We start from the raw sequence: 27,819 nt of genomic DNA on the forward strand, positions 1-27,819 counted from the left end.
ATACAACGGACCACCTCCTCTTTTTCCCACACCATATTTTGGTGTGTACAGGGGCCGTTCCCGCTTTATCCCACACTATATATAAGGTCCACATCCTCCTTGCCTAGAAAAAGGCCCAAATTGGGCAAGCTCAGGGTGTCTGAGCAGGCTGGGGGTGCAGGATCAGTGCCAGGGATCACAGACATCTGGGACAAGGAATCTGCCCCTCTCCTGCCTGAACAAAGCAAGACCTGTCGAGACAGAGGAAGGTGCACCCCTGCCTCTCACACCCCAAATTCCTCCTCTGCCGCAGACTCCAGCAACATCAGGTAAAGAGGAGGTACAACCCTACGTAGAAGCCAGGACACACAGGGCAGGGAGAAGCTGATGGAGCGAGGGATCGGGGCGTTGAGCTTTTAATATTTGGAGCTGATGCTTTTCCTCTTCTCATTTCTCACACCAACCCAGCCAGGGAACCGATGCACCAAAGACCTGAGCAGCGAGGGGGGAGAGTGGATGCTCCCCGGTGCCAGCGCCCTGCTCAGGCTGCTGCACCCCTCGCACCATGCCTGCCTCCCGCGGGAGAGCGGCGGGTGCTCCGGCATGGTCAGGGCCTGATCCTGCAATGGTTTAAACACACGGGTGCTTGGGCTCATCTGTGGAGCCTCCTCACTGACCACTGCCGAACACCCGAGAGTGCAGGACCGGACTCTGCGGCTGCGGAGAGGCTTCCCTCGCTGACTGCTCCAAGCTGCACCCCGAAACACACACCTGAATACACTGCTCCCCCCTTTCCTGAGCTTCCCAGGAATAACTGGGGACCACTCAGCATTTGGGGTCACCACTAGCCTTTCCACTCTTCCAGCATCAGCCATCGGGGCCAAATCCAGCGCTCCTCTGCCTGCACAGCCCCTGCAGCCCCTGGGCAGCTCGGGCTCAGCTCCGCATCCCTCGCACTGGCATTTCTCCCCGGGCACCGCAGGGACTGAGAGGAGCTGGAGGAAGCAGGAGGGAAGGAGGGAGCTGGCCGCACGCAACACCCCGACCCACGGGCGGCAAAGCAGGAGCACGGGGGGAGCGCGAGAGGGACCGGGGGGAGGCTGAGACCAGAGCACCCTTGGAGTGATGCTCCCAAATCCCCCTCTCCAAAGAACAAAGCTGCAATCTCTCTGCAGATGCAGAATAACCGACAAGCGACGATGATTTATTTCTCTTCCCCAGCAGATAAACCAGCCTTGGAAACGGGTTTGTGCTAAATTACAATTTGCATGCGGTAATATATTTAAGCAACTTTCCTTCTACTTCTATATAAACAGGGTTTCTCTGGGGGTTATTTCTGAGCTGGCCCCGTTTCATTTATCTCCGGCACACCCGGCGCAAGTGAGCTTAATTGTCGACGTGGAAATTAAAACCATGGCAGAAAAAAATAAAAAATTAATAAAATAAAGGTGCTGGGTTTGTAGGTAGCCTGAGGACCCCCGAGTTGGAATCGAAATAATCACCCAGGCACAGGCGCTAGCTCTGGGCCTCAATAAAAATGATTGAAGACAAAACCCCACTGAAATTTTCACTCCATAGCCGTGTTTGGCTTCCAGCCGCTCTCCCCCTTGCAAAGGCACCGGGGCCAGTGCCTCGGGGAGGCCGGTGGCCGCCGAGCCCCTCTCCTGCCGGGAGGGCAGGGCTCTTCTCCCGGAGAATAGCGAGCGGGTTTTTACATTCGGTTCTCTAGCTTTATGATATCACATACACTCATACAGCTAGATAACCAAAGAGAAAAACCAACCCAGGTCTTTACAAAATGGGCCTCGGCCGCATCGCGCACCCGGGGGTGTTTTGCTCCGGCATCGGAGCCCTCCGGGGCGGCCGCGATCCGTGTCCCCTCGCCGCCAATAACGAAGAAACCCCAATGGTTTCAGTGGGAGAGCAGGAGTCTGCCCCGGCGCCTCGGGATGCGACATGCAACCCCGGCGCTCCCCGATGCCCACCCGAGCACCCCGACCTGCCATCTGCACCCCAAATGGGACCCACACCCTAAAGAGGGCTCAGCGCCGCGCGGCCCCCCATGGCCCAGGAGCCATCGGAGGGCAGGATGCTCCCCCAGGATCCATCCTCGCCGCCTGCGGCCCGGGGACCTGCCTCCTTCCCAGCCCCAAATTCGCCCCCAGACCCACCCCACAGCCCGCTCCCACTTCATAATTACTGTAAATTATTGGCACGGAACTGCTGAGTCATGAGAGTGGCTGGGGAAGGGACAGGCCCAGCCGAAAGGGCCCCCCCGGGGGGTCCCACCGCGCCCCCGCTCTGCTCTCCTCTTCTTCCCCTTCCCCGCTCCCCGCAGCCGGGCCCGCGTCCCCGGGGGGATCCCACATATCCTGGGGGTTCAGGCCGTGAATCTCCCCAGACGGGGGACACCCTGCACCCCCCGGGGCGGCCCTGTCCTTGCCCGCCCTTGCCCGCAGGCGCAACGCGAAGGGACCCCGCGCCCCGGCCGGGAATCTCCGGTCACCGGCCCCGAGCACCGGCCGGGACGCGGCGGAGGATGCTCGCCGGGAGCTGCCCGAGCCGGGGGGCTGCGGCCGTGCGGCTGCTCGGAGGAAAACTCGGCGGAGTGGCTGCCCCCGGCCCCCAGCGGGGAACGGGGAGAGGACGGGGGACCCGGGGAGGGGACCCGGGGAGGGGACCCGGGGAAGGGACCCGGGGAGGGGGTACCTGCTCGCCCCGCTGGGGCCGGTGCTGCTCGCGGTCGCCGTCGGCTCCGGGTCGCCGCATCCTTCCCAGGCGGAAAGGGTGGGGAGGAGGCTCAGCCCGGGACGGAGACTGGATGCCCCCGCCCGGTGCCGGTGCCGGTGCGGGTCCCGCTCCCGCTCCTCGGCGCCTCCGGGACTTGCCTCTAAAGTTGAGGCAGAGCCGGCGGCGGAGGGATGGCGGGAGGGCGGGGGAGGGCGGGAGGAGGGACGGGGCGGCCGGCGGGGACAAAGCCCGAGCGGCGGGGCTGGGACAGCCCGGGCGTGGGGCCGGGGCAGGGGTCACACACACACACACACACCCCCGGGGGGGGCACCGCCATTCGCCACGGCCGCCGCTTTCCCCTGGGGCTGGTCCGTCTGCTCGCCCCGGGCCCCCCCCGCCCCCCCGGCCCCAGCCTCCGGCAGCAGCCGGCCCGCCCCGTCGGGGAGGCGGCGGTGCCCCAGGGGTAACCCCGCTCGGGCAGGGCTGTGTGGCGGAGCCGCCCCCCCCCCGGCAAAGGCTGGGGTTAAACCCGACGTGCCCGGGGCGGGGAGGCGGCGGGGGCGGTCGGACCTTCCCGTCGAGGCTGCGCTCACGGGCCCCGCTTGCAAAGGAGAAAATTTGCGGTTGGTCGGGAGTAAATCCGGGCTCTACGCCCCCCCCCCCCGCCCCGTCCCGGGAGGTAACAGGGTCCCCGACAGGCCCGGCCTCGGCTCTGCCCCCCGGCCGGGGAGGGGTCCCCTCGGGCCCGGGACAAAGCGGGGTCGCGGCTCGGCGGGGCAGAGCCCCGGGCGCGGTGCCGAGGTCCGGCTCCACGTCCCCCCCGTGCGGCCGCCCGTGGCCGGACCCGGCCGGCCCTGCCCGGTGCAGGGGACCCGCTCCGCTCTCCCGGCGACGGGGGCGGGGGGGGGGGCAGGATCGGCCAGGGGCGGGGGAGCAGCGGCCTTTCCCCGGCACCCCCAGCCGCTTCACACCGACAAGAGCAACGGTGGGTACAACCGTGCCCCCCGTGTGCATATATACTCACCCAGGGGTGCCCGGGCACTAGTGCACACACCCGGGAGCACACGCAGGTGCACACCCGAGCCCCCGGTGCACACCCAGGAGTGCTCACACCGGTGCACGCACACGCCCTGCTGCGCCCGCACTGATGGTCGCACTCGTCCTGTTGCACGCGCGGCCCCGCAGCCGTGCACACCCACACCCACGCAGGACACCCTGGCTCTCCCCAGCCTTACGCCGGCCCGGCGGGCTCCGCAGCCCTCCCGGGGCCGCCTCGTCGCACCTCGCTCCGGTGAAAGGGAGGAAAACGAAACCGACAGGCGACCCGGGCATAGCACCGGCCCCGGCCCCGGGCACAGCGCCGTGACCGTGCCCCGGCTGTGGGCAGCCCCGGGCGGACTCCGCTTCCAGCGGGGACCGGGAGCAGCGTGGCGAGGCGGGCGGCGGGGCCCGGCTCCCGCTTCCAGCGCTCCGGGTTTCGGGGAGGAGGAGGCACGGATCCGTCCCGGCTCCCGCTGTCCACACCCGCCCTTTTATCTATGTACACCTATGGATATAAAATACATCATATATATGAATATCTGTGTTTGAAGGGGCTGGGAACGATCCACGGCGGCGCTTGCAGAGATGCCAACCCGCAAGCACCGGGTGCTTCCCGGGAGCAGCGGAGCTTTGTGCCCCGCACCGGGCAGTCCCCGGGACAGGGGAGCCCTTGGCAGGAGCCCCGTCCACGAGCGGCGTCCGCAGTACGGCGGGGTGCGGGCGGAGGATGCTCCCGCCGTTACCGGGCACCGGGGACCGGGCACCGGCACCGGCCTCGCCGCTCTCCGTGGTGCTGAACCGCCGCCGCGCCCCGGGGCCGTGCGGGGTCGTGCCTCCTCCGTCCTTCTCTTTCCAAGCCGCCACTAATTCATTATTATTATTGCTATTAAGTATTATCGTTATCATCTCTGCGGCTCCCGTCGCTCCGGTGCACCGCGGCACGGGCAACCGTTCCGAGCGGGAAGATGGTGCCAGGGAGGCAACCGGTTGCCAAATTAACGGATCGTCCCCCCCCGGTAGCTGCCGCCCGTGCTTTCCCCCGTGGGTTCGCATCGCGCGTGGGCCGAGCCGGTGCCGTTACCTCCGCAGCCGGGCTCCGAAATGCCTCTCCTGCCCAGCACCGGGCGGCGGCGGCGGCGGCCTCGGCGGGCTCGGCCCCGCTGCCGTCCACACCGCTCGGGGCACCGCCGGTCCCGGTCCCGCTCCGCCGCCCCGGTGGGTTCTGCTAACCGAACCGCTCGTTCCCCGGGCGAGCTCGGCCGCGGTCCTTCCCCAAAGGGCAAAACCCCAACAACGACCGCGGCCCAAAGCTCCGCCGAGGGAACGAACGGAACTGGCGGAGCTTCTCCGGCACCCCGGGAGCACCCTCGGGCCCGGATTCGGCTCGGGGAAGTGCCGCTTCGGGCACCGGCGGGACCGGGGCGCAGCATCCGCGCCGGCCCCGCTCCTCCGCCGCCCGCGGGCCCCGTAGCCGCCGCACAGGGCCCGGGCGGGCCGCAGCGGCCCGCTTCGCCCCCGCCGGTTGCCGGTCCCCACTCCCTACGGCTCCCTGCCCCCGAGGGGTCGCGGGGGAGGCTTGGCAGCTCCGACACGAGAAGGGAGGCCCCCCCACGCGTGTCCGCGGCGGGGGCTCCACGGGGCCCGCCCGGCCCCGTCCCTCCCCGGCACTTACCGAGTCGTCGCCCGCCTGTACCCCTCGCCCCGGCGGCTGCGGGCGCTGGCTCCGGCCCTGGAGCCTCTCGTCCCCCCTTCTTCCCCTCGCCTACACCCTCGTGTGAATCAAATACCTTCACTACAGCAGCCATGTTGGGCTCCGGTGCGAGCACGGCGCTCGCCGCAGGAACCGCCGGCCGCCTCGGCGGGAGGCAGCGCGGCTGGGCTCGGCTCGAAGGGGCGCGGGGGCCCCGGTTCCCACCGGAGAACCGAAGCCCGGGCAGCCCGGCAAGCCGCCGGCCCCCCTCTCCCATCGCACCGAGGGTTGTCGCGGTGTGCCGCTCCCCGCCAGCCCGGGAACTTCCCACCGTTACCGGTAACGCCACTAACTGCGGGTCCCGCACCTGCCCCGCATCCCTCCGGTAGAACCGGCCGCATCCCGGGGCTGTCTTTGGAAAAGAGAGGGGGGGGGAGCCGCGGTTACCTCCGCCTCGCCCGGTGTGCCGGTCTCCCGCGGCGCCGTTCGGCCGAGCCCACCTGGGGAGGGAAAGAGAGAGAAGAGGCGTCAGGAGGAGCCGCCGCCGCCACCGCCATCGCTCCAACTTGGAGCAACTTTCCCGGCGAGGCTGGCAGCGGGGGCGGGGGGGTGGGCGGCGCTGGAGTCCCTGCCCGGCCAGCCGGGGCCGGGGCCGCCGGCGGGCAGGGCGTGGGATGCCCCAAAGCCGGTCCCTTCCACGCGTGGAGTGGGAACACCCACCCGGAGCCCTGGCCCTGCCCAAGGGGGCCAAGTCGGGACACGGCCTCTGCTGCCGGGGAAAGAGAGGAGACCCTCGCGGAGGGGCGGCCCCACACCCCGTGTCTGTCCGTCTGTCTTTCCTGGGCGCGGGGCGGCCCAGCTTCCCCGCACCGGGGGCACCGGAGCCCCCCTGGGCACTGGAGCATCGCACCGGGCAGCCGCCGCCGCTCCCCGGCAGCGGATCCGCTCGCCCGCCCGGCCCGGCGCCCCTCGAAAGCGGATTTTTCAGCTGATTAGTTGGGTTTTTTTCTTTTCCTCCCACCGAGATTTTTCCTCCCTTCTTCTTTTCCTTTTCCCGCCCCGTTTGTTGGGGTTTTTTTTTGGTGTTTTTTTTTGGTGATGGTTTTTTTTGGGTTTTTTTCCGTTTGATTCCAACGTTGTCGTTGGGAATTATTTGCATTTAAAATACAACGACTCGTTCCCCTGCACATCGCTTCGCAGCTCAATTCAACCAGCACCGGAGAGGGGGGGACCGACCCGGAGGAAAAGGGGTCCCCAAACCCCTGGGCAAATCCACTCGAATTCCTGCCCTGCTGGAAATATCGATGTGGGCGAAAACTAAAGATTTAACAGATTTTAATGATTTTTCTTTCTACAACCGCTGTCACCCAAAGGTGTTGTGGCAACAAAGAGCGGGAGGGGATTTGACGCTCGTATTTTTGGCCTGTTCCCGTGCAGAAATATTCCCCCCAAAGCCCCGAACGCTGCGCAAAGATTGATCTCTTTAAAAATAATCATATCCTGCCCTGCGAAGTGCTTCAAAAGAAAATCTGGTTTCATATTTATATCCTCCCCCCACCTCTCCGCTGCTAAACCTGTCGGAGGACACACACACAGGCGGCACCCGCTGAAACTAATAGCGAGGAGGGTGACTGGAAATCAAATAACCACCTTCCCAGTCTAAACTGGGGGCAAACGGTTTCCCCCCGCGCACGGCAGAGATTTCCCCGCTCGGAAAACAACGGCGTGGAAATCCCCGCCGTGCCCGCTCGGGCAGAGCCAGGCGCTTCAGCACGGGAACAACCTCAGTTACTTTTTTAGGGGGGAGAAAATAATGATAAAACAAGATTTTTTATTTTTTTTTCCTTTCTCCAGAAATGCCGAATTCAGTCCCGGCCCTTTGCGTGGGGAATTTTTTTTTCTTTTTTTTTTTTCCTTTTTTTTTTTTTTTGCGGCTGGGATACAGCCTCTCACTAACGCAGGGCTGGGAAGGGGATGCCCACACAACACACTGCCCCGCCACAGCACCCTCAAACCCCTTGGTCCCTAATCCCTCTCTTTTTTTCCCCAAACCTCCCCCCCCCCCAAAAAAAAAAAAAAAAAAAAAAAAAAAAAAAAGCTCCACACACCGAAACTTCGCTCCGGCAGCCCCTTACCTCGGGCACCGGGCAGGGCAGTCGGTCCGACCAGCCCGGGGCTATAAACCCCGGGGGTGGCTTTTGTGAGTTTGCCGGAGTTTCCCCGGGCTGTCCCCTTTTGTGTCCCATTGCCATCTAGAGGCCCTGATTAATTAATTTCACACCGGAGCTCGGGAGAAAATTTTCCCACAAAACAAGTGGCCGAGGAGATGTGAAACCCCAAAGAAAAGGAGTCAACATCAAGTTCAACAGCATGCGGGAAAGGCCTATTTCCATCACAATCGCGTCTGAGCGGGGGCCGGGCGGGGGGCGGCGGGCGGCGGCCCCCGCGCCCCCTCCGCGCGTTCCCAGGCTCGGAACAATCGCGCTCTGTTTGCCTCGCACATGCCGGCGTTTGGGCACGGAGCCTGCCTTGGGATAACAGGAATAATGAGGGGGGGTGGTTTGGGGGAAAGAAGGGGGGGGGGGGTGGTGTTGGAGGAGTGATGGAGGGTCGGGAGATGGTGGGGTGAAGCGGAGAAACGCGCACCTGGGGAACTGTCCGGTACCGACCTGTTGAGCCCCGGTCGGGAGCAGCCGGTGGAGTTTGCGGCAACGGCTGGGATGGGCAAGAGGGAACCGCCGGCCTCGGCGGGACGGGGGTCCCCAAAGCCGGGAGGGGACGGAGCCGGGCCCGGGGCGGGGGCGGGGGGGGGGGAACGACGACGACTTTTCCCTAAGTTTGGCGCTCCCCCCCCCCCATCCCCGGCCACGCGTTTTCCCACAGCCCCGGGGGAGCGGGGGGTGCCTGTCTCGGGGGAGCGGGGGGCCGGGGCCCGGGGTGGCCGAGGCGATGGTGGACGTGTCCTGCAACCCAAGCAGCTCGGCTCCGCCGGGCATTGTCCCCACGGAGCCCGTGGCCATTGTTCCCGGCGCTGCGGGAGCCGGAGGGAGGGCAGCTTTCCACGCCTCGTACCCCCCCCCTCGTGTCGTCGTCCCCGTCGTCCCCCCCCGCCCCGACACTCACACCGGGCTGCCGGGACCCGCAGCCGCTAATCCGGGCGGGGGGGGGGGGGGGGGGGAGGCAAAACCCACCCCACCCATCCCCCCCAAAAAAGGCCCGAGTGGGGGAGGCGGGGGGTCCCCCCTCGCAGACTTCCTCCAAGTTGGGAGAAGCGGGAGGGGGAGCGGGGCGGCTGCCGGTGCCCGCACAGCCCTGCCCCTCCGGCGGGCAGCTTCGGCAGCTGCCCGCTGCTGCCCGCTGCTGCCCGCTGCTGCCCGCTGCCCCGGCCCGGGGAGTTCAGTGCGGGGCAGGGAGAGGAAAAACAGCGACAAAAAGGGGAGTGGGGGGGTTATTTACCTCCCTCCGCACATCTGCATCCATTAATGACTTAGCGACAGCGTGAGCCGAGAGCCGCCGGGACACCGGCAGCCTCCGGGGCGGGGGCCTGGGGGGGACGCGGCACCGGCAGCGGGCAGGACGCGGAGCCCGGAGCCATCCAGCCGATGCGGAGCGCGGCGGAGCCGGGTCGCGGCTCCCGGAGAGGACTGCCAGGAGCAGCAGGGCTGTGGGAAGCGGAGCCCCCCGCGATCACGTTGCCTTTACGTGGGGTTAAACAGATAACGTCTGCCCGGGGCTTTAACGCCGGGAGCCCCCCGACCGGGCCCGGGCAGCCCCGGCCCGCCGCTACAGAGCCATCAGGGGCGGGGGGGGGCGGATTCCGCCCAAACATCCATTTTGTCCCTTTTGGAAATGGAGATTGGAGAGAGGAGGGAAAAATGCGCTTTTTTTTTTTTTTTTTTTTTTTTTTCCCCCTGCTTTCTCCATATTTTACTACGTAAGGCATGACGTCCTCACGTCGGGAGCAGGATAGGTTAGCCCTGCGCTGGGGGGAATGCACCGGGCTGGGGGGGGGGGGGCGCGGGGGCGGGGGCGGCTCTGGCAGCAGAACCTAAAAATAACGGGGATTTTATTATTTAAAATAATATTAATAATAATCATCCCGGTGACCCCCTCGGATGCGGCTCCGCACGGGCAGCGAGAGGCAAGGCCGGATCCGAATCCCCCCCCCCTCCCCGCCGCGCCTCCGCCCGGCCGCGGGTACCGCGGGACCGTCAGGGCTCGGGGCACCCCACGGGGCGCGGGGGGGAGCGGGGCCGAATCCGGAGCGGAGGGGAAGGGGGGGTGTGTGGGGGGGTCCTCCTGCCTTTCTTGTCCCCGGGCTGGGGCAGAGGCTGCGGCAGGGTCACCCCGCTCCCCGGCTGGTGCAGGATTATTCCGTGGAAATGAAGCAGAAATCAGTTATTTTTTTTAATTAAAACAAAATTCCTCTCCCCGCCCCGGGTGCTACACCTCCAGGCTCCGAAGTGGCTGGGAACGGAGCCCCCTCCGCCGGCTCACCGGGATTTTCGGAGCGCGTTAAAAATCGGTGGCTGCAAAGGCGGCTTCGCGAAGCGCCCGGCGGGGTTTGCCCCCCCAAATCCGGCCGGAGGAGGGGGGGGGGGGGAATGCAAACCCCCGCCGACATCGAGCTGCCCAACGGGGTCGGGGTGGGCCGAGGCTGGCCCCAATGAGCTCCGCATTATGCATTTCCCCCTCAACGAATATTTCTCCCGGCGAGGCCGGGGGGCACCGGGACGCGCTGTCCCGGCCGCCCACCGCCCGTCCCGTCCAACTGGGGCTTCGCGGGGGCCCGGCCGGTCCCTCCCGGGCTCGCCCGGCCCAGGGGATAGCAGGAGGCCGGGCCTGCACGTCGGACACCCCAAATCCTGCTGCCGACCCTGGAATAACCGTGCCCGGCGGCTGGGTGCGAGCCCCCGGTGGCAGAGCGACCCCCGGGCTGCCCAGTCCCGCCGCCGAGGCCTCCCCCAGCAAAAGGCCCTCGGGCCGGGCCCGGGTCCCCCAGCCCCCCCCGGTACCGGTGGGCCCAGTGTCGTGTCTGTGTTGTCCCCGTCCCCGTGTCCCCCCCCCCCCCCCGACGGCGCGGGTTTGGGAAGGGGGCGGCATATTTTGGCTCCCTGATAACGTTTTGATCAAAAATTCATTAAGAGGCGCTCGGCGCAGCGCCATGAATATTTCAGGGCTTTTGCAAAACAACAAAGTGGGGGTTTGGGGGAGGATACACCGAGGGGGAGCGGGGGGGGGGGGGGGCAGCCCCCGGTGCCCGGCTCGGGCCCGGTTTGCTGCGGCGGGGAGGCGAAGAGGGGCCGGACACCCCCGGCCCCTCGGGCTCGGGGCCGCGCTCGTTCGCCCCCAGCCCGGGGCTCGTTCCCGCCCCGTTATAAGGCGTGAAACGGAACCCGGCAGCAGAGACGGGACCCCGGTTGGAGCGGGCGGCCAGCCCCGTCCCGTCGGGTCGCTGCAGGGACACGCAGCGTTCAGCCCCGGCTGAGCCTCGGGGCCACCGCGATAGCCCGGAGCCGCCCCGGCCCTGCCTTCCCTCCCGGGGCTGCTCACGCGTGATCGTGGGGCTCCAAGGGGCCGCACCTCCCCCGGGTCCCGCAGCCCGGGACGGGCCCGGCGCTCTCCTGGCGGGGGCCAGAGCCCCCTGGGCGGGGGCAGCGGGAGGACCCCATCCCCACCCGGGATGTCCCCTCGGTACCCCGAGGGACACGGACTATTAGCCCACACCCCCCTCCGGGCTGGGATCCAACGACACGAGGCTGCTCTCCCACGGCTCTGGAGAGGGGACGCCCCCCCCCCAAACCCAACCCGTCCGCCTTCTCCCCAGCAAGGGAGCACCCTGACTGCAAGGTCCGCAGCCCCCCAAATCGGGGTGCAGAGCCCTGAAAGCACATCCCCCCCCAACAGACGGAGAGGTACCTGCACCGACCGGGAGACAAAGCCCCACCAGCTCCGCAGCCCCGAGCGCCGGAGCCCAGCGCCCTCCCGGAGCAACGCAGCCCCTCGCCATGCTGGGCCTGCAGGTAACTGGGCTTTACTGGGGCAGCTCCCCGGCCAGCTGGGAAGGGGACACGGAGCCACAGAGGTGGGGAGATGGCCCAGACCCCTCCACCATGGACCAGGACCCCGTAGGATGGATGGGTGGGGGACACAGAGTGAACACAGATGCTCTGTCCCTTCTCAGGGTCATCCCGAGCACTGTCCCCCACAACAAAGCTGGGGGTCCCCAGGTGCCATCTTTGGGTCCAGTGCAATGGGGCATCCCACCATCTCCGCCGTGCTGGGGGGACGCTCGGCAGGTAGGCAGGGGGTGAGGCTGGGGGCAGAGGGCGAGAAGGGCCTCCCTGCAAGACCAAAACGGGTCTGGGGTCACCCCAGGGTATCCCCCCACCCCAGTTTAGGACCTGTCGAAACAGGGCGTTACTGGACCTGCAGGCAGCCGGAGGGGGATGCGCGGCTCCGGTCGGCTCCCGGGTCCCGCCGCTGCCCTCCGGGTCCCGCCGGCCACTCCCGGGTCCCTGCGGTGGGATGCAGCGAGTCTCCCCGACAGCCCCAGGCCCTCCCCGGGGCTCACCTCGCCCTGACATTTCCTGGTGCTCCTTCCATGCCAGCGGGTTGCCATAGCAAATCTAAATCTTACAAACAAAACGAGGAGAAAAGCCTTATTAGCATATATTCAAATGAGCCATGCAATAATGCAAACCATAAATCATGCAGTCATTGCTATTCAATCAGTGTCTCTTACCCCAGCCCCCACACTTTCCCCCGGTGTCTTGCCTCATCTTTCCATGCAGAAGCCCCTTCCCAGCCCCAAGGGTGGCCCGGGAGGGGACCTGCCAGCTGGGGGGGACCTGGGCCGAGGCCGGATCCAGCCCTGGGATGCGGGGGCTCCGTACGGCCCCTAATCCCAGCTGGTATTTATATCATTTGCTGGGCTCTATTAAATGGGGCAAACTCTGCCCAGGATTAATCTCCCGCCCATGTTTTAATCTCGGGGCTTGGCCACCAGTAACCACCCCACCCCCCAAACCCCCCCCCCCCGAAGGAAGGGGCTGGGTTCAGCGCTGGTGAGCAGCCGGTGCAGAGGGACCCCCATCCCCACCTGATCCCAACTTGTGGGTGCCCGGGCAGCGCTGAGGTGAACCCCCCCCCGCCCTGAACCATACTCCCCACCCCCAAAACCAGCGGACGATGGGCACCACCAAACCCTGGGCTCCCCCTCCTCGCTCCCCTCTGAGCGCCACGGCCATACCCAGCACACCGCAGGCCCCAGGGGATGCCCCCCCAGCCCAGGGAGCAGCAAACCCCCCAGCCCAGAGCTATAAGAGACACAGCTCAGCTGGGCCAGTCCCCCCCTCCCATAGCCCCCCACTTGTCCCCCACCGATGCCGATCTTAAGGGCACAGAAGGGTTTGTCCTCCTCTCGCCTGCTCCCAGCACCCGGCTGCAGCGCTGAAACCTTACGAGCAGCGTTTTGGGGTCTCCCAGGGAGCTGAGGGGTGGGAGCAGCACGGCTGGGAGCCAGGGACCTGGCCAGAGCCGGGGGTGACCGGGCTGTCACCCGCGTTGCTGGTCAGTGACCCCGGAGAGGCAGCTCCGAGCCTGGGGGGACACGGGGGACCAGCAGCGCTGAGCCAAACGGGGTCAGGACATGGGCAACGTTTCCCCTTGGGGACATTAATGACCTGCTGCCTCGTTAGGCACCCTGAGCAGTGCTGCCTGACCCCAAGAAGCTCACACCAGACACCTCAACACCCCCAGCTCTTTATTGGTGAGAAGATAATAAATAGAAAAGAGCCCCTGGGCTGGGGGAGCAGCACCCACCGCCCCCGGCTGCCTCCCTCCATCCCTCCCTCCCGCTGTGGGACCCTGGCAGCCCCCCCCGGGCTGGGTGCAGGATTGGGCCAGGGGTGTGCAGGGTTGGACCCGCTGCTGGTGCTCTCGGTCCTGCTGCCACCCCGTGGCACTTCTCAGGCATTCCCGCTCGCTGGGGACATGCTGGCGCAGGGACAGACGGATGGACGGGGATGGACAGTGTCCGGCACCGGACAGGGGACCGGGGTAGCGTTCCTCATCCGTGGGGTCCCAGCCTCGCAGGGGGCTGGGGGGGGGGTCAGAGCTGCAGGGAAGGGGGGGCTGGAGGCTTGTGGGGGGGCACCGGGGCGGGGAGGGGGGTTGCTGGGAGCTGCAGCCCCAGGTTGGGGGACCAGGACCCTGCAGGAAAGCCCTGCGGCACTGCCGACCTCCCCCGGCAGCGTTGCAAAGGGCACGGGGGGGGCTTCCCGGGGGTCCGAGGATGGGGGTGAAGTGGGGGGGGGGGCCGCTCCCCCAGGCTCAGCCCCAATCCCTGCACCCCGTCGGCCTCGCTATCTCTGCCAAGTGTCCATGGCCTGTGCCCGCCGCGTGGGGACGGGGCTCCGCTGCTCCTCCGCGAGCGGCCGGGGGGGTCCCAGGGGGTAGGGGTACCCCTTGGCGTAGTCATCCCGTGGCTGGAGGTCTCCGGGGCCTCGGGAGGCTTCGCTCAGGGAGGCCAGGCTGCCCAGGGCGGGGTGGGGGGTGCCCGAGGGGCAGCCCAGCCCTGGGGAGACCCGCTCCGACTTGATGCTGATGGCTTGGTGCTGTGGGGAGGTGCCAGGGGCCGGGGCTGGCTCTTCGGTGGGGACGATCCGGCTGCTGACCCTGGGGTAGGAGGGGAGGAGGAGTGAGGCCAGGTCTCCCCACATCCTTCGTCCAGGTGTGTGGGATGGGGAGGGACTGAGCTGACCCCCCCCTTTCCTCTCTAGTGGGGCTGAGAACCCCCGAACTCACTTCACATACCAGCTCCGACCCAGCCGGGCCCCGGGCAGCCACCCCCCCGTGTGCCTGGCACGTGCTGCCGGGAGCCTGGTGTGTGATGGGGCAGGGGGGACGCGGGGGGCCAGGTCCCTGCGGAAATCTGGTGGAAAATAGGCTCCACTGAGAGCGGCGGCTGGGGGGGTTCCCAGGGTGACCCTGCACGCCTCGATTTTGGGGTGAAGGTGGACAGACCCCAGCATGGCAGGTGGGGGGGAGCTACACCTCGGATGCTGGCTGCACCCAGGGCTGGGAGGTGGCACCCATAGGTGCAGCAGGTCCCCACAAACAGGCTTATCTCCAACCCACTCTCCCCGCCCCTGTCCCCCACCCCACATCTGTGCCCCCCATCCTTACCCCAGTGCTGCCATGTCCCGTGGGTGCTGCCACGCCGTGGGGCCGGGCTGGAGGAAGCCGGGGGGTGGCGGGGCCTCGCCAGCCCCAAACTCTGCAGAGCAGGAGGCCAAGAGTGAGCAGGAGATGGGGTGGTGGTGGGGGGGGCTGCAGCCACGGGGGAGTCCCGGGGTGGAGGGGCCAGGACTTACCTGCTTGGGCTGGGGCGAGGAAGGGGAAGCCGCTGAGGCTGTGGCTCGGGGCGCCGGTGCTGCCCGGGGTGAGCACGGGGCTCAGGGTCTGCAGAGTGGGGTACAGCGGCCGCTGCAGGAAATCGAGGTGGCCCCCGTCAGGCTTCACGCTGCTGAGCCCCCCCAGGGGCTCATGACACAGTGTCTCCTCCCCAACTCCTTCCCATGCCCCCCAGCAAAGCCCCAGCGTTGGGCTGAGGAAGAGGCGGTGGGAGTAGATCGGAGCAGCTCCCTGTTGAATTTGGGGAGGGGGACGCCTGCGTGGCCCCAGGGTTACCAGACACGGTGACTTGCTGGGAGATGCCTGGCTGCAGCGAGCTGGGGACGCACCCCCCCCCTCCACCGCCTGCCCTGCTGCCCCCTCCCGCGGTGTCACTACCCCAGGGGTACTCCGTGGCCAGGGGGTCCCAACCCCCTCCCTGGGGACCCAGAGCCAGCCCACGCCGGGGGGCTACAGGTTTTGGGGGGGCTTTATCTCACACACAGGGGACACTTCCCAGCGATGGGGCTAACCCCCCCCCAGTAGCACTGTCCCCACATGCCAGCCCAGGCAGCAGATACCACAGAGCCCGTGTCCTCCCCACGGCACTCACCGCCGCGCTGCCACCACTCCGGCCACTTGCCAAACTGCCGTGGGCTTCGCCACGCCGGCCCTCCACCCCCAGGTACAGCGGGGGGGGCGTCTTGGTGGCCAGGGCTCGGTTCAAGCTGCCGGCAGGGAAGAGGGGGTAGCCGATACCTGGACAGACAGAGGGACGGGAGGATGCACGGGGTGGCCCCGAGAGATGGAGGGTCCCTGGGAGCTCCGGTCCTCGGGGGGGATCCCCACGGCTGTGGCCGGTGGCCCCGGTGCACTCATGGCTACCGGCGGCCGTGTGTGCGTGCACGGTGCCACGCTCCAGCAAACCCACTTCCTGCGCAAGGCTGTCGGCGCACCTGGGTTGCAGCGGCCGTACGCTGCGAGCGGAAACGGTGTGCGAAGGCGGTGGCCGGATCCAGCCCTGGGGCCGGCAGGCTGCAAACCTCCCCGGCCGCGGGGAGCACCCTCACCCCAGCTCCCCATAGAGCAGCCAGAATCTCCTGCGGGGACGTCCAGCATGCCTGGAGCCACCACGCCATCCCCATCCAAGGCGAACGGGGATGCTGCACGCCCGCATCCCGCACCGGGAATATCGCCCAGGTACCCCGTGCCACCTCTCACCAGGGGGTTTCCGCTGGGTCAAGCCCCAGCACCATTTTTTCTAGCTGCTTTTCTGCTGCGTGGCCCTGGAGGCACCCATGTCCCTGTCACCACCCCGGGCTGGTGCCATCCCGCTGGGTAGGACGAGCCCCTCGTGCCCAGCTCCGAGCTTTGCCACACGAGGGGGAGCTGTGGGTGCAGGGTGCCCAGGGTGCCGGGGCCAGCCGTGCGCCAGGTGCCGGCAGGGTGCAGGAAGCAGCTGGATGGAGGGAGGGGACGGTGTTTCTACAGCTGTGGCAGCGCTACCTGCCCACGCACCCGCCCCGGCTCCGCTCCTGGTAAGTCCCCGGGAGATGCTGCGAGAGGAGCTTTGCATGTGGCGCCCAACCGGGAAAATCCCCGCGGGGCCAGCAAGGACTGGGCGCCCATCGTGGGGACGTTCTTCCCTGCAGCCGGCTCCCTGCAGCATCCCTGGGTGATGGGTCCGAGCCTACCTGGGGGCAGCGGTCCCGGCGAGCGTCCCGACGGCTTCGGCGCTGCCGGCTTGAAGGTGGACGGGCGGCCCTGGCCCTGCGGGGAACCGCTGGTGCCTCCCAGGGATCCGTCGGCAGCCGGCGGGGAGCTGCCGTAGGCTGCTTCGGGAAGCGGTGCCGGGCTCTGCGGGGCGACACGGAGATGAGGGACAGGGAGGGGACGGGGACCCTCGGGGACCCTCGCCCCCCCGTGCCACGGGACAGCAGTGACTCACGTAAAACCTGGGTCGTGCCACCGACAGGTCCATGCCCTCGCTCAGCCTTCGTGCCTTCTCCCCAGGATCCGGCCCCTCGTCCAGCTCCAGCTCGTGGCTCTCCAGCCCCAGCCCCTTGCGCTTCAGCGTCTGCGAGGAGCGGGGTGATGAGTGGGGTCCCGCGTCCGGCCCGGCCCCCCCTCCGGCCACCCGCCGCCACTACCTCGAGGATGTCAGAGTTGGTGCGGCTCTCGTGGGGCTCGCTGTACTCCGTGTACTTGAGCAGCACCTTGTCCATGTCGGTGCTGGCGTACTGGAAGAGGCGGTTGGTGCTGTTGAAGATGATGAGGGCGATCTCGCAGTCGCACAAGACGCTCAGCTCGTACGCCTTCTTCATCAGCCCGAATTTCCGCTTGGTGAAGGTCACCTGTAGAGCAGGGAAGGGGACGGGATGCTGCACCTAGGACCCCTGGAGACTGCCCCAAACCCTCCTCCCGGGTCCCCAGGCCCCTTCGTCTCCAGAGGATCCCACACCCGTGGGAACGGTGGGAGCGGAGCGGCTTTGCTTCCCTTTGTGGCCTCAAGGCTCCCCATCCCCCTTGTCCCCACGTCATCCCCGAATGTGTCCTACCTGCCGGTTCCGCTGATCCAGTATTCGGCTGATCTGTATTTTTTTCCGGCCCATTTTTGCCTCCTATACTCGAGGAGGAGCTGGAAGAGAGTGAGAAGCCCCTGAGCCCCCGCAGCTCGGGGCCGGCCCAAGCGAGCATCCGCCCCGGCACCGCACACGCCTCCTCGCCCCTCTGGCCGCCAAAAATAAGTTTTGATAAAAAAAAAAAGTTTTCAGAGGAAGTTTCAGCATTTTTTTTTTCAGCAAAGATGGTGGAAAACTGAAAAAAAAAATGAAAAAAAAAAAATATTGGGAATTTCTGCTGGGGCGAGGGGAAAAAAATCCCCTTAGCTCTGCCCAGCCGCTCCATCACCCCCACCCCACACCGGCCGCGGGGACCTGAGCACCTGCGTGTGCCGGCCGGAAAGCCGCAGTGCCGTGATGCCAGGTCCCTAGCCAGGAGTATGGGATCAGCCTTTGCATCCCCAAGCGCCCGCTCGAAGCTGCGGGGGCTGCTCCGACCCTGCCCCGTGCACCGATGCTGTTCACCGGCGGGTCCGTCGGACAGGGAGGGCGGTTATAAGGGAGGGCGGGCTGGCTGCGGGGAGGGTCCGTAAAACAAAAGGGCTGTTTTTAGGTTCAAAGGTTTGGGTTTTTTTTAATTTTTTTTTTTTCTTTTCTAACGCGAACAGACTAAATTTGACCTCCGCCATTCGCAGGTCAGGAAGTGGCTCTATGAGGAGACAGCAAAGCGAAACCACCCACCTCTTTGGGCCACGTGAGCCAGTGGAGGGAAGGGAGAGGGGTCGGGGGACCCTGCATGGCACCCCAGTTGTAGGGTGCCGGCACCCACTGCAGCCCGGCACAGGGCTGTGACATTCCCCCATGATATCCCACTGCCACTGTGGGGACCCATTTCTTGCTCTTGTTATTCCCCAGTACCGCTCACCCCAAAACCCCTCTGGGATGCCCCGGTGTCACCGCAGCCCGGTGCAGAGCCACGGGTGGCATCAAGACACTCCCAACGGGACCCTTGCACCCAGTGTCTCCACCCCAGTTTGGGTGCAGACCTGGCCCACCTTGGGTCCCGCCATCCCCAAGCCACGGGGCAAGAGCTGAGCTGCGAAGCCGGCGGGGCTGGGAGCTTTGCGCTGCGGCTCCCCGGGGACAGCAGGCACCCTGGCAGCCCCCCGAGCCCGGCCAACAGCCCCCCCCCATCACAGGGATGCACCCCAGGGGTGCAGGTTGGGGACCGTCCAGCCCTTCGCTCCCCCGACGCCCCAGCTTGTCCCGCTTCCCCCTCTCAAGCACGTTGCCATTTACCATCTTGCTCAGTTGCTATATTTAGCTGATCAAAACTAATTTTAATTTATGGAAGGAAATTGTGCTGCCGTTCCCACGGCCCTGCTGCCACCCTGTGTCCCAGGGCCCACGCACGACACCAAGGTACGGGGGGTGCCGAGACCACCCCGGTCCCCGTCCTCCCCCCCCCCAAAAAAGCCAACGATTCCCTGGTGAAAAGGCAGAGGTTTTCCCAATGATCGCTGCTGCCCGCGCGGGGCCGGCGCCGCTCCTGCCCTCCCGGCGCTGACAACTGCGGCACGGCATCGGGCCAGGGCACTCCCAGGTGGGGTCAGCTCTCGCCTGCCCATCCCCACCCCATGGTCTTTATTTTGGGGTGCAGAAAGAAGAGCTGTTCCCCGGGGGGCTCCAGTTCATGGCTGGGTTTGGCCCGTTGGGGTCAGGGGATGCTCGCCTGACTGGGAGTCCCCGCATCCCAGCGCAGCCTCACCCCAGGGGGATTTTTAAAGGCTCCAGGGTGCTGGGGACAGAAGGACACGTCCCCTTGTCTGCAGCAAGGACGTGAAGCACTGCCAAGGGTCCCCTCGGCTGGGGCCATCACCCCCAGCTCCTCAGCTGCCGTGGCACCCCGATGCCTTGCTCCAGCACCCCAGTTTGTAGCTGTGTGGGAAGCACGGAGGGAGATGGTCCCTACACTGGGACTGATCCTGCAAGCCCCCACCTGGCCCCAGCCTGCCTCGATGCCTGGCCGTGTCCCCTGCTCGGTGCTGCTCCATGGCGGGGGACAGGGGACAGCAGCCACCCTCGGGTACCAGCACGGTGCTGAGCCCCAGAGGAGCCACATCTGCACATCTGTCCAGGCAGGGTGCTCCAGGAGCGGGGCCTGGGGGTACCAGCACCCACAGGGTGATGCTTCGGGGGCCCCAGGGGGGTACCAGCACCCACGGGACGATGCTGCGGGGGCCCCAGCCCAGAATAGCAGGTGGGGGTGGGAGGCAAGAGGAAGTGGCAGCCGCAGCACCGTCGGGCTGGGGGGGCTGGGGACCCATCACGGCCGGACTCATGGCACGCTCAGCACGGGCTGGGCTGGGCACGGGGCAGCTCTTGTCGCCGCCGGGGAAACCATCCGAGGGCTCGTGCAACACACGGGGCGGTTTCATCAGCCACGTCTCCACGCAGCTCATTACAGCTCTGCTCCTCCTGGGGCATCGCCTCGGCCGTGGGACACGCGGGAACACGCACAGCCCCGGTCAGGCCACCGCTGCCGCCAGCACCGTGCCACGTACCGGGGTCTTGCAGGATGGGCGCAGGATTTGGCCTGGCCGCGGGGCAGGGGAGGGGTGCTCTCCAGGAGCGGGGTACAAGGCATTACGGCTTGCTGCCTCCGTGGGTCCCGGTGCCTCGGCCACTGCAGTGCGGCACGGCACCGGCGCTCGGTTCCCCCCGGACGGGTATTAAGGGCTGGGAGGGGAGGAGGAGACTTTCACTCTGGATTTTAATTGCTGTGCCAGGCGATAAGGCGATAAGCGGCATTATGGCTGCACGCGATTATCGCGGCTGGCGGCGACGGGCACAACGGGGCAGCTCTGCCTGGCATTGCCATCTCCATCCCATGGTCCAGCGAGGTGGCATCCTCCAGCCTTGTCCCCGGGGGCCAGGGACAGCACCGAGGGAGCAGCCTGGCTCCCGTAAGGAGCCGGAATCCAGCGGGGGCTCATGGCCGGGGACCCACGTGCAGGAGGGAGCAGGGTCGGGGTGCCAGCCCTGGAGAAACCCCGCAGCCTCTCCCTGCATTAGTCTCCACCAGGTCCCACCTCGCACAAACAGCTCCTCGTTAGCGTTGCCGTGATGGGGGCTCCCGACGTGGCCCAGCTGCAGGGATGAAGCACCCTTCAGCATCATCCTTACGAATGAAGCCAACAAAACCCAGCGCAAGCAAAGCTCTCGAGCCCTCAAAAACTTTCAGAGAGGAGACGCTTTCCCCTGCCTGCGCCGGGCAGAGGCTCCCACGCCGCCTGGCATCCCGCCGGCCTCCCTTCCCTCCCACACGTGCTTATCTTTAGCCCGGGCTCTCTGCTCACTCGCACGCACCGGGCTCCTTTCCATGCCCAGGCACAGTCCCTTGTCCCCGCCATCCCTTCGCCAGCGCCCGCAGCGAGGTGTCACCCCGACCCCTGGGCTGCAACAAGGTTTATAATTAACTCCCTGGATCCTGTACATCTTTAGGGGTCATTTACATCACGCCGGAGCATGTAAACTTCCTATCCCAGCTCCTAATTAGCGTGCTGAGACGAAGCGAACCCCTTGAGAGCGACGTGTTTTTCCGTGTGCCGCAGCCCCGGCGCAGTGTGGGATGCTCGGCGTGGTACTGGGGGGGGGTCCCAGCGCTGCCTTTGACACCTTTACATCCTTCTCCATCCCTCAATGATCCCAGAAATGTTAAATCCACCAAGTTTATCCTAAAGTCAAAGTGGGGAGGGTATTAGGGAAGCTCCCGGACCTCGGAGCAGCGGAAGCTGCTCCGGGATCCGAGGACTCCCCTAATAACCCCAGGTCAGGGTCTCCAAGCTCCCCAGCATTTTATCCTCCCACCTCTCCCATCCCCATGGGCCAAAGCAGCATCGATGTAGAAATCAGGAGAAAAAGGCCATTTTCACCAAATTATGGGGATTTTGTTGCAAATCTGAAAATCACGTTGAAATCACGTTGAAATTATGTTGAAATCTGTGGCTGGGTAGAAATCGGGGAGGGGGGGGAGAGTGGCCAGCAAGTACCCGCTGTCAGCATTCGGCAGCTTCCAAAAAGTGTTTTGTTGGTGAAAAAAACAATGATTGAAGTGAGAGAAAGAGTTTCCATCCCACCTTTTACAGGGAGAAGCAGCGAGCTTGGCTGTGAGGGGAAAATCTGAGCCAGGAGCAGCAAAATCCCAGGGGAAAGGGCCCGGCCAGATGCTGCCTTGCCAGGGCTGAGAGGGCAGCAGGCTTGAACCGGGGCTTTAAGGACCACCCGTCATGGATGGGCAACGCGGTGCTGGGACCACCGTGGGCCACATCCATCCCTGGTCGGTGCTGCCCTGCTCCCAGCTGGGGATGTGGCCCCAGCTCCCACCGGTCCCCAGGGAACGGCAGCGCTGGGGCCTCGTGGTGCGAGCGGCATCCCGAGCCCGGCGCAGGGAAAAGTCAAAGTTTACCAGGGTTTCTGCCGGGGGTTGACAGGCCCTTCTGCTTTTTATAGGTTGTTTAAACAACTGACCAGTATAAACCAGAGCGGGGCCGGCAGCGCGGGAAGGGGAGCGGGGAAGGCAGGAGGAGTCTGCTGGGAAGCAGGGGAAAGGAGAGCCCGGTGGGGACGGGATGCTCCAGGGGCTTGGGGATGACCGGGGCACCGAGAGCATGTCAGGGTGCTGAGCACAAGGGGGTTGCCTCCGCTAACCACCTTCCCCCATCTCACCCCAGCACCCAGCAAAATCCCCAGGGGTAATTATAATTCATCTATCTACCCCCATCGCAGCAGGAGGCCCGGCCATGGCACTGCCCTGCACCCCTCCAGAGCCAAAGCCAGGCTTCGGCCGGGCTTGGGGGTGGGGGGCACCCGGCCGCCATCCAGCCCCGGCTCCGTCCCGCTCAGGGTGACACAGACCGAAAGTCCCACCGTCACTGCCGCGGCCCCACTGCCATCGGGCGAAGCGCAGCGAAGGGTGGAGGCTTTTCAGTTCTAAAATGACTGGGTGGAAGGAGGAAGGATTGAAACGTCCCTGAAAACCGTGGCAGCTCTTGCCCTTGGGGAGACAGACGGACAGACGGATGGACACGCACCACCCCCCCGCCGGGGCCCAGAGCACCTTTTTTTGCTGGCAATGCCACTGGCAGCAGCCAAGGGAAGAAACACGCTGTTCCCCCGGGGCTGGGCTGCCCCACGCTGCAGCTGGGCATTAATACGGGAAATGATGCTCGTTCGCTGCTGGAGGGTTTCCTGGGGGTAGCCAGAAGTTGTTGACAGCTGGCCTGAGCCCATCCCCGTGGTGTTAGGGCTGCATGGTTTACAAACTTGCTTTGCTCCTGACAATCCTGCTGTAATTCTTATGGAAAGGAGGGAAATCCAAGGGTGTTAAATACACTAATTCCCCCAGTCCTTCTGGGCAGCCCTGTGGCGGCGTGGCATGCCAGACTCTGCAGCCCCCTCACTGCCGGGATGCTTCTCCCAGGTCTCAGCAGGAATCCCCGTCCCCTTGCACCATGCAAAGTTTCCCAAACTCATTTTCCTTCCCTGCTGCTGCGCCGGCTGACTCTCAGCACCGGGGTATCACCAGTGTCCCGGGCTCGGAGGCGAGCTGGAACATTTGACATCCTAAACCAAACCCGAGGCCTGCATCTGCATCCCAAATCCGACCCCCCCACCCCACCCCGAGCTGCACAGGGCTCCCCCACACGTCACCCGTGTGTGACGGGTCCAGCTGGCAGCCAGGGACATGGACAAGGGCCAGGTCCTGGCTCCCCGGCCAGGTCACCCACGCTCCCTTCCCAACTGGTACCCGATGGCCCAAGGGACATGTGTGGACGAGGGACACATCCCATCGTCTCCCCGGCACAGGTTCTTGCCTTCCCACTCACCCGCCAGCTGCCACGTTAATTCATTACCTGCGAAACCCCATCTCCAGAGCCAGCGGCTCTGGGAAACTTTCTCTCATTAAAAGAGTAAAGCCCCGGGGACGGGGACTCGCCGGCAATCGGCTGCAGCGGGCAGGAGCATCCGGCAGAGGATCCACCTCGCTCTCCTCACAGGGACAGGTGATGGAGAGAGGCTCACGTGCGCTGGGACATGCCGGAGATGCCACGCGCTGGCAAGAGCCTTAGACGGGTCACATCCCCACCCGGGAGCGGTAAGGAACCGGGCTGCAATTCAGCACGTGTTATGAACTGCCAGACCGGTGCAACACCCCAGCAGTGCTGCGGTGACATCAGGCCCTGGCCCTGCATCGGGCTGTCCCGGCGCAGCATCACCGGCAGCGTTACAACATACTCCACGTCGAGCCAACAGCCCCGCAGTGCCGTGCCTCGGTTTCCCCTCTGCACAGTGGGCTCGGCCCCAGCGCCCGAAGGCCTCGGCGGGCCCGAGGGTGGCGGGGAGGCGGCCGGTGTGGCCGGGGCAGGGCGGCTGCCATCCAGGCTGCACTTCTGGGCTGAACCCGGGCGTTCCTCCCTGCACAGACACGAGTAAAAATAACCGCCCCGAGCGCGGCGCAAACCACAGGCTTTTTATAGCCCGCCATCCCTAGACGGCGGGGCGGGGGACGGGGTTCTGCCATGCCCAGGGCAGCCCGCGGGGCGCCGGACCGGCCACACCGGCACCTCCCGGGGCCGGCACCGCTCCCCCCAGCCCGTGCGCCCCGACGGGGCGGCCGGCTGGATGCGCGGGGCCACCCACCGCGGAGGGGACCCCCGTCGGGGCAGACGGACGGGCTTGGGGGTGCGCGGCTGCCACCGCCCCCCCCCCCCCCCGCCCGGTGCCGGCGACACCGGAGCGGAGCCGCGCCCCAGTGCGCCCAGGACCCCCCCCCCCCCCATCCCGGGACACACACCTGGACACCGGCTCTTCCTCCTCGGCAACTCCCCGACGGCTCAGCCGCGGGTACCCGGTGCTGCAGCGGAGCCGGCCCGGCCCCGATGCGGCCCCGCCGCCGTCCGGTCCCGGTCCCGGTGCCGGTCCGGTCCGGTCCGGTGCGTGTCCCCGGAGCAGCGCGCTGCCCGCCTCCTGCCCGAGCCGCGCCGGCAGCATTTGCATATCCCCGCCCACCCCACCGGGAGATTTGCATAGCGCCGCCGGGCTCGCTCTTCATTGGCGATCGCCGCAGGGTTGGTTTGCATAGCCCCGCCTCTGCCGGGAAGAAGGGGCGGGGCGGAGGCGAAGGGGCGGGGCCGGGGAGAGCTGGGGAGCTGGGGGCGATGGGGGGGGCCGGGAGGGTCGGGGGGCTCGGGGGGGGCCGGGAGGGTCGGGGAGAGCTGGGATGGGGATTTGGCAGGGGAGGACGTGGGTGGGTTTGTGCCAATTTGGCTGGAGGTGAAGTTCGAGGGGTCCCGGGGATGCTGCGCCCTCACCGGGGGGGTTCAGGCTCGGGCTGAGACGGAGGGGTCCTGGGCGCAGGTTTGGGGCCAGGCTCTGGGTTCGGCGCATGCCAGAGCCCTGCCCCCCTCACCTCGGTTTCAGGGGACCCCCCTCAAGCATCGCTGGACTCTTGGCCACAGGGTTGGGGGGTGCCGGTCCCCCAGTGCCCAGGGTCACCGAGGGCTCAGCAAAACCAGAGCGAAAAGAACCCCCTCATCAGCTCACACCCCCTCCGCTGGTTTGCAGCTCCAAAAGGAAACATCCAACACGTTCCCTCTTGCTTTTTTTTTTTTTTCTAAACTTTTATAAATGAAGTGACCTGCCCTGGGTGGGCTGCCCCGTGTTCCTGCCCCTGACCCGTCCCCGTGCTGCAAGCAAGGCCACCCTGCAGCGAGTGGCCCTGGAACCCTGCGTGGGGGCCGCTGAACCACAGTGACATAACCCGAGGGAGGCTGCGAGGAAGCGCTGGGGACGCCGAGCAAAACCTCCGCACGCAGCTCGCGTGCTGCCGGCGACCTGCCTCAACAAAAAAGCAACCCAACTCCTGCTTACTGCAAACCCCAACACCGCCGTGTCCTCCCACCCGGCACGGAAAGGCAGCGGGGGACAGGCCCCGGTGACACCTGGGACAATCCAGCGCTGTGATTTCCTGGCACCGTCCCCACTCCCAGCCCAGGAAGGTGGCAGAAACCCGCTGTGCATCGGGGCATCTCCGGCGGGGACCAGAGGATGCAGGTGGTTGTGGATCGTGTGGTTTGAAGCCCGTGAAGATGACATGAAGTGGACTTTGCAGAGCAAAGGGAGACAGATGCTGCTCCATCACACGGTGACAGACCCACGGACAGCCTGGCTCTGACGGAGGGGATAGCACAGCGGAGCACAGCTGGAGGGTGCGGAGAAGCCGGGATGAGAAGGTGTGTGGGGGGGAGGGGGGCAGAAGCTGAACTCGAGGGATGCTCATGTGCCCAGGGTCCGTGTCCGGGTCCAAACCTGGCCCCAAAATCAGCCCTGGAGAAGGCACTGCCCAATTCACACCCATCTCCTCTCCCTGCGTGACCTCCGCCTCAGCGGGGCAAAGCCACAGTGCAGGCGCAGGGGTGACCGTGACCACCACACTCTGCCCTGGCCCCCCCGAGCCCACAACCTGCCGGGCATCCCCCGAGCGGGTGCCGTGTGCCGTGGGGCAGGCGACCGTGCCGGGGGTCCCGCTCCCTCCGGCTGCGGCAGGGAGGCAAAGGGCTGTCCGGGAGCCGCTCGCGTGGGGCTCCTGCGGGGAGCACCCGTGTTTACAGCAGCGAGGGGGAACTGATGCAATTCCCAAGCTCCCTTTACGTGAGCGGAGCTACCCGGGCGGCAGGTGGGAAGGGGGTTATCCAGGGCTTGCTGAAAATCAGCTCCCATGCCAGCCCTGCAGCGGGGACACATCCTTCCACCCTGGCCATGCTGGGGGTCCGGTCCCAGCCCCGGGGGGTTCAGGAAAAGGAGTTGGAGAGACAGGGAGTCTCTGGACAAGGCTTTCGGTGCAGGCTGTGCTGGCAGAAAGGACATGACATCTTTCTTAGATCTGCTTTTAAAGCTTATGATTTACAGAGGGCTTCTGAGTGCAATTAGCAGACTGTTAATTAGCCCTGCTCATAATCTTAATTGATCCTGAAGAGGAGGTGGGAGGGAGAGCAGAAGTGCGAGAGCATCGGCAGAGCAGCATCCCAGGAGCCACAGAGTCCAAGGTGACGTGTCCAGATGCCGCGTCCTGCCCCAGGCCAGGGTCTGGGGACACGCAGCGTGGCCTCCCTGCCCTGTCCCCCCCACCGTCACCTTGGGCTGCCCAGGGGCTTGGCCTGGCTACGAGCCGCTTCCAGCCGTGGCAGCCGAACCCCTTTGGGTGCGGGGACTACCTGGAGCCCCTGGGTTAGGGGGTGCCCAGGCTGGGCTCTGCCTGGCTGCTCCCTGCAAGCTCCAGGTCAGCAGCTTGAAAAGCTTTGAGCTCCCTCTTGAGGCCCGTCCTGCCCCAAAATGCTGGGGTTTTGGGGAGCCTGAGCTGTTGGGTGCCTCAGGCTGAGCCCCGCAGTGCTCTGCACCCCGAGTGACTCAGCCTGTAGTACACAACTGAGCCCCATCACCCCCCCGCCACGGGGAAAGGGCAGAGACACCGTCACCGGGAGCTGGTTTGGGGACTTTGGGCCAAGTGCCAGCGACACGGGCCCGGAGACTGACATCCCCCCCCCCAGCCAAAAAATGCGAACAGGGCTGGAAACAAGCCAGGAGCCAAACCCGCGCTGCCTGCCAAGGCCAACACACCAGCTTTCAAAATAGCCCGTGTCCCGCGCAGCTCCGGCCGGAGCAGCGGGTGCCAGCGGGAACCACCCACGCGGGATGGGAAGGCTGGCAGCGCCACGGTGGGCAGCGCTCCTCCGCCAGACGGAAAGGTCACCCCATCCGGATCCCACAGCCGGGCTTGGGCACGGGCCCAGGCGCTGATGACACCAGGCTGGAGGAGTCAGCGTCGCAGCCGGTCCCCTGGCCCGGCTCTGGCAGGGTGCCCGGGCCGTGCATGGAAAGGCCCGACCCCGATGGCCCCTCGTCTCGTGCGCACGGGGAAGTTGCTGCTCTGGGGGCTGAGGATTTAAGTGGGGAAACTCTGCCTCAGTTTCCCCTCTGGTCCCAAGGAGCAGGCTCTTTCCCAAGGTGACAGGTGACCTGTAGAATGAATTTTCCTGAATTAATCCTCCTTGAATCCTCCCTGATTCCCAGGGGAGACCCGTTGGCGGGGTGGATCCTGGGGGAAAAGGCGCTTCTGCTTCCCAGGATATTTATAAGACATGGGAAACTGGTGCTGGCCCCAAGGGCCGGCGGCTGACAGCAGGGCAGCACCTCACGGGTCCTTTCTCAGCCTTGCGGGACTGAGAACATTTTGGGTGCTCGCTCCTGACCTGGCGAGGATGCTCCCGTGGCAGGTGGAGGCCAAATGCGCCTCTCCCCGGGGGGAAGCAGGATTAGACCACCGTGGTGTCCCCTTCTCACCACCGCCATCCCCACTCGCTC

The 27,819-nt window shown here is 66.0% G+C and overlaps 1 protein-coding gene and 1 long non-coding RNA gene across 7 annotated transcripts in view; both read right to left on the minus strand.

Moving 5' to 3' along the window:
- The window catches only part of LOC142605242 (uncharacterized), a 36,811-nt gene extending 24,746 nt beyond the window's left edge, over positions 1-12,065 (minus strand). Inside the window, exons 1-2 of one of the 6 annotated variants that reach the window (XR_012838963.1) lie at positions 12,015-12,065; positions 5,888-5,940 (exon numbers count right to left, since the gene is read on the minus strand). This is a non-coding gene — a long non-coding RNA (uncharacterized LOC142605242). Of the gene's footprint in view, positions 1-2,688; positions 3,179-5,887; positions 5,941-6,160; positions 6,408-7,575; positions 7,685-8,896; positions 9,129-11,869; positions 11,985-12,014 lie in introns of those variants that run through there. The other 5 variants (XR_012838965.1, XR_012838964.1, XR_012838962.1 and 2 more) reach the window with 5 other exon arrangements.
- An 883-nt stretch (positions 12,066-12,948) lies between these two features.
- MEF2B (myocyte enhancer factor 2B) lies at positions 12,949-24,312 on the minus strand. The gene is made up of 9 exons (XM_075776360.1): positions 24,254-24,312; positions 17,395-17,474; positions 16,987-17,190; positions 16,785-16,913; positions 16,531-16,693; positions 15,450-15,595; positions 14,818-14,929; positions 14,630-14,720; positions 12,949-14,119 (listed from the first exon to the last, which is right to left on the minus strand). Exons 2-9 carry the CDS (start codon positions 17,446-17,448, stop codon positions 13,807-13,809), a joined length of 1,212 nt encoding a protein of 403 aa, XP_075632475.1. The 5' UTR covers positions 17,449-17,474; positions 24,254-24,312; the 3' UTR covers positions 12,949-13,806.
- Positions 24,313-27,819: the final 3,507 nt, after the last annotated feature.

Source organism: Balearica regulorum, chromosome 26 (genome assembly GCF_011004875.1).
Source record: "Balearica regulorum gibbericeps isolate bBalReg1 chromosome 26, bBalReg1.pri, whole genome shotgun sequence".
Classification (NCBI taxonomy): domain Eukaryota; kingdom Metazoa; phylum Chordata; class Aves; order Gruiformes; family Gruidae; genus Balearica; species Balearica regulorum.

What these genes read in the sequence shown, in the direction of transcription:
- MEF2B (XM_075776360.1), bottom strand. Translation starts at nt 17,448, where the DNA reads ATGGGCCGGAAAAAAATACAGATCAGCCGAATACTGGATCAGCGGAAC. An exon ending in CCAACTCTGACATCCTCGAG is followed by an intron (nt 16,914 to 16,986) that starts GTAGTGGCGGCG and finishes CGCTCCTCGCAG; the next exon opens with ACGCTGAAGCGCAAGGGGCT. An exon ending in CCTCGCCCCAGCCCAAGCAG is followed by an intron (nt 14,721 to 14,817) that starts GTAAGTCCTGGC and finishes CCTGCTCTGCAG; the next exon opens with AGTTTGGGGCTGGCGAGGCC.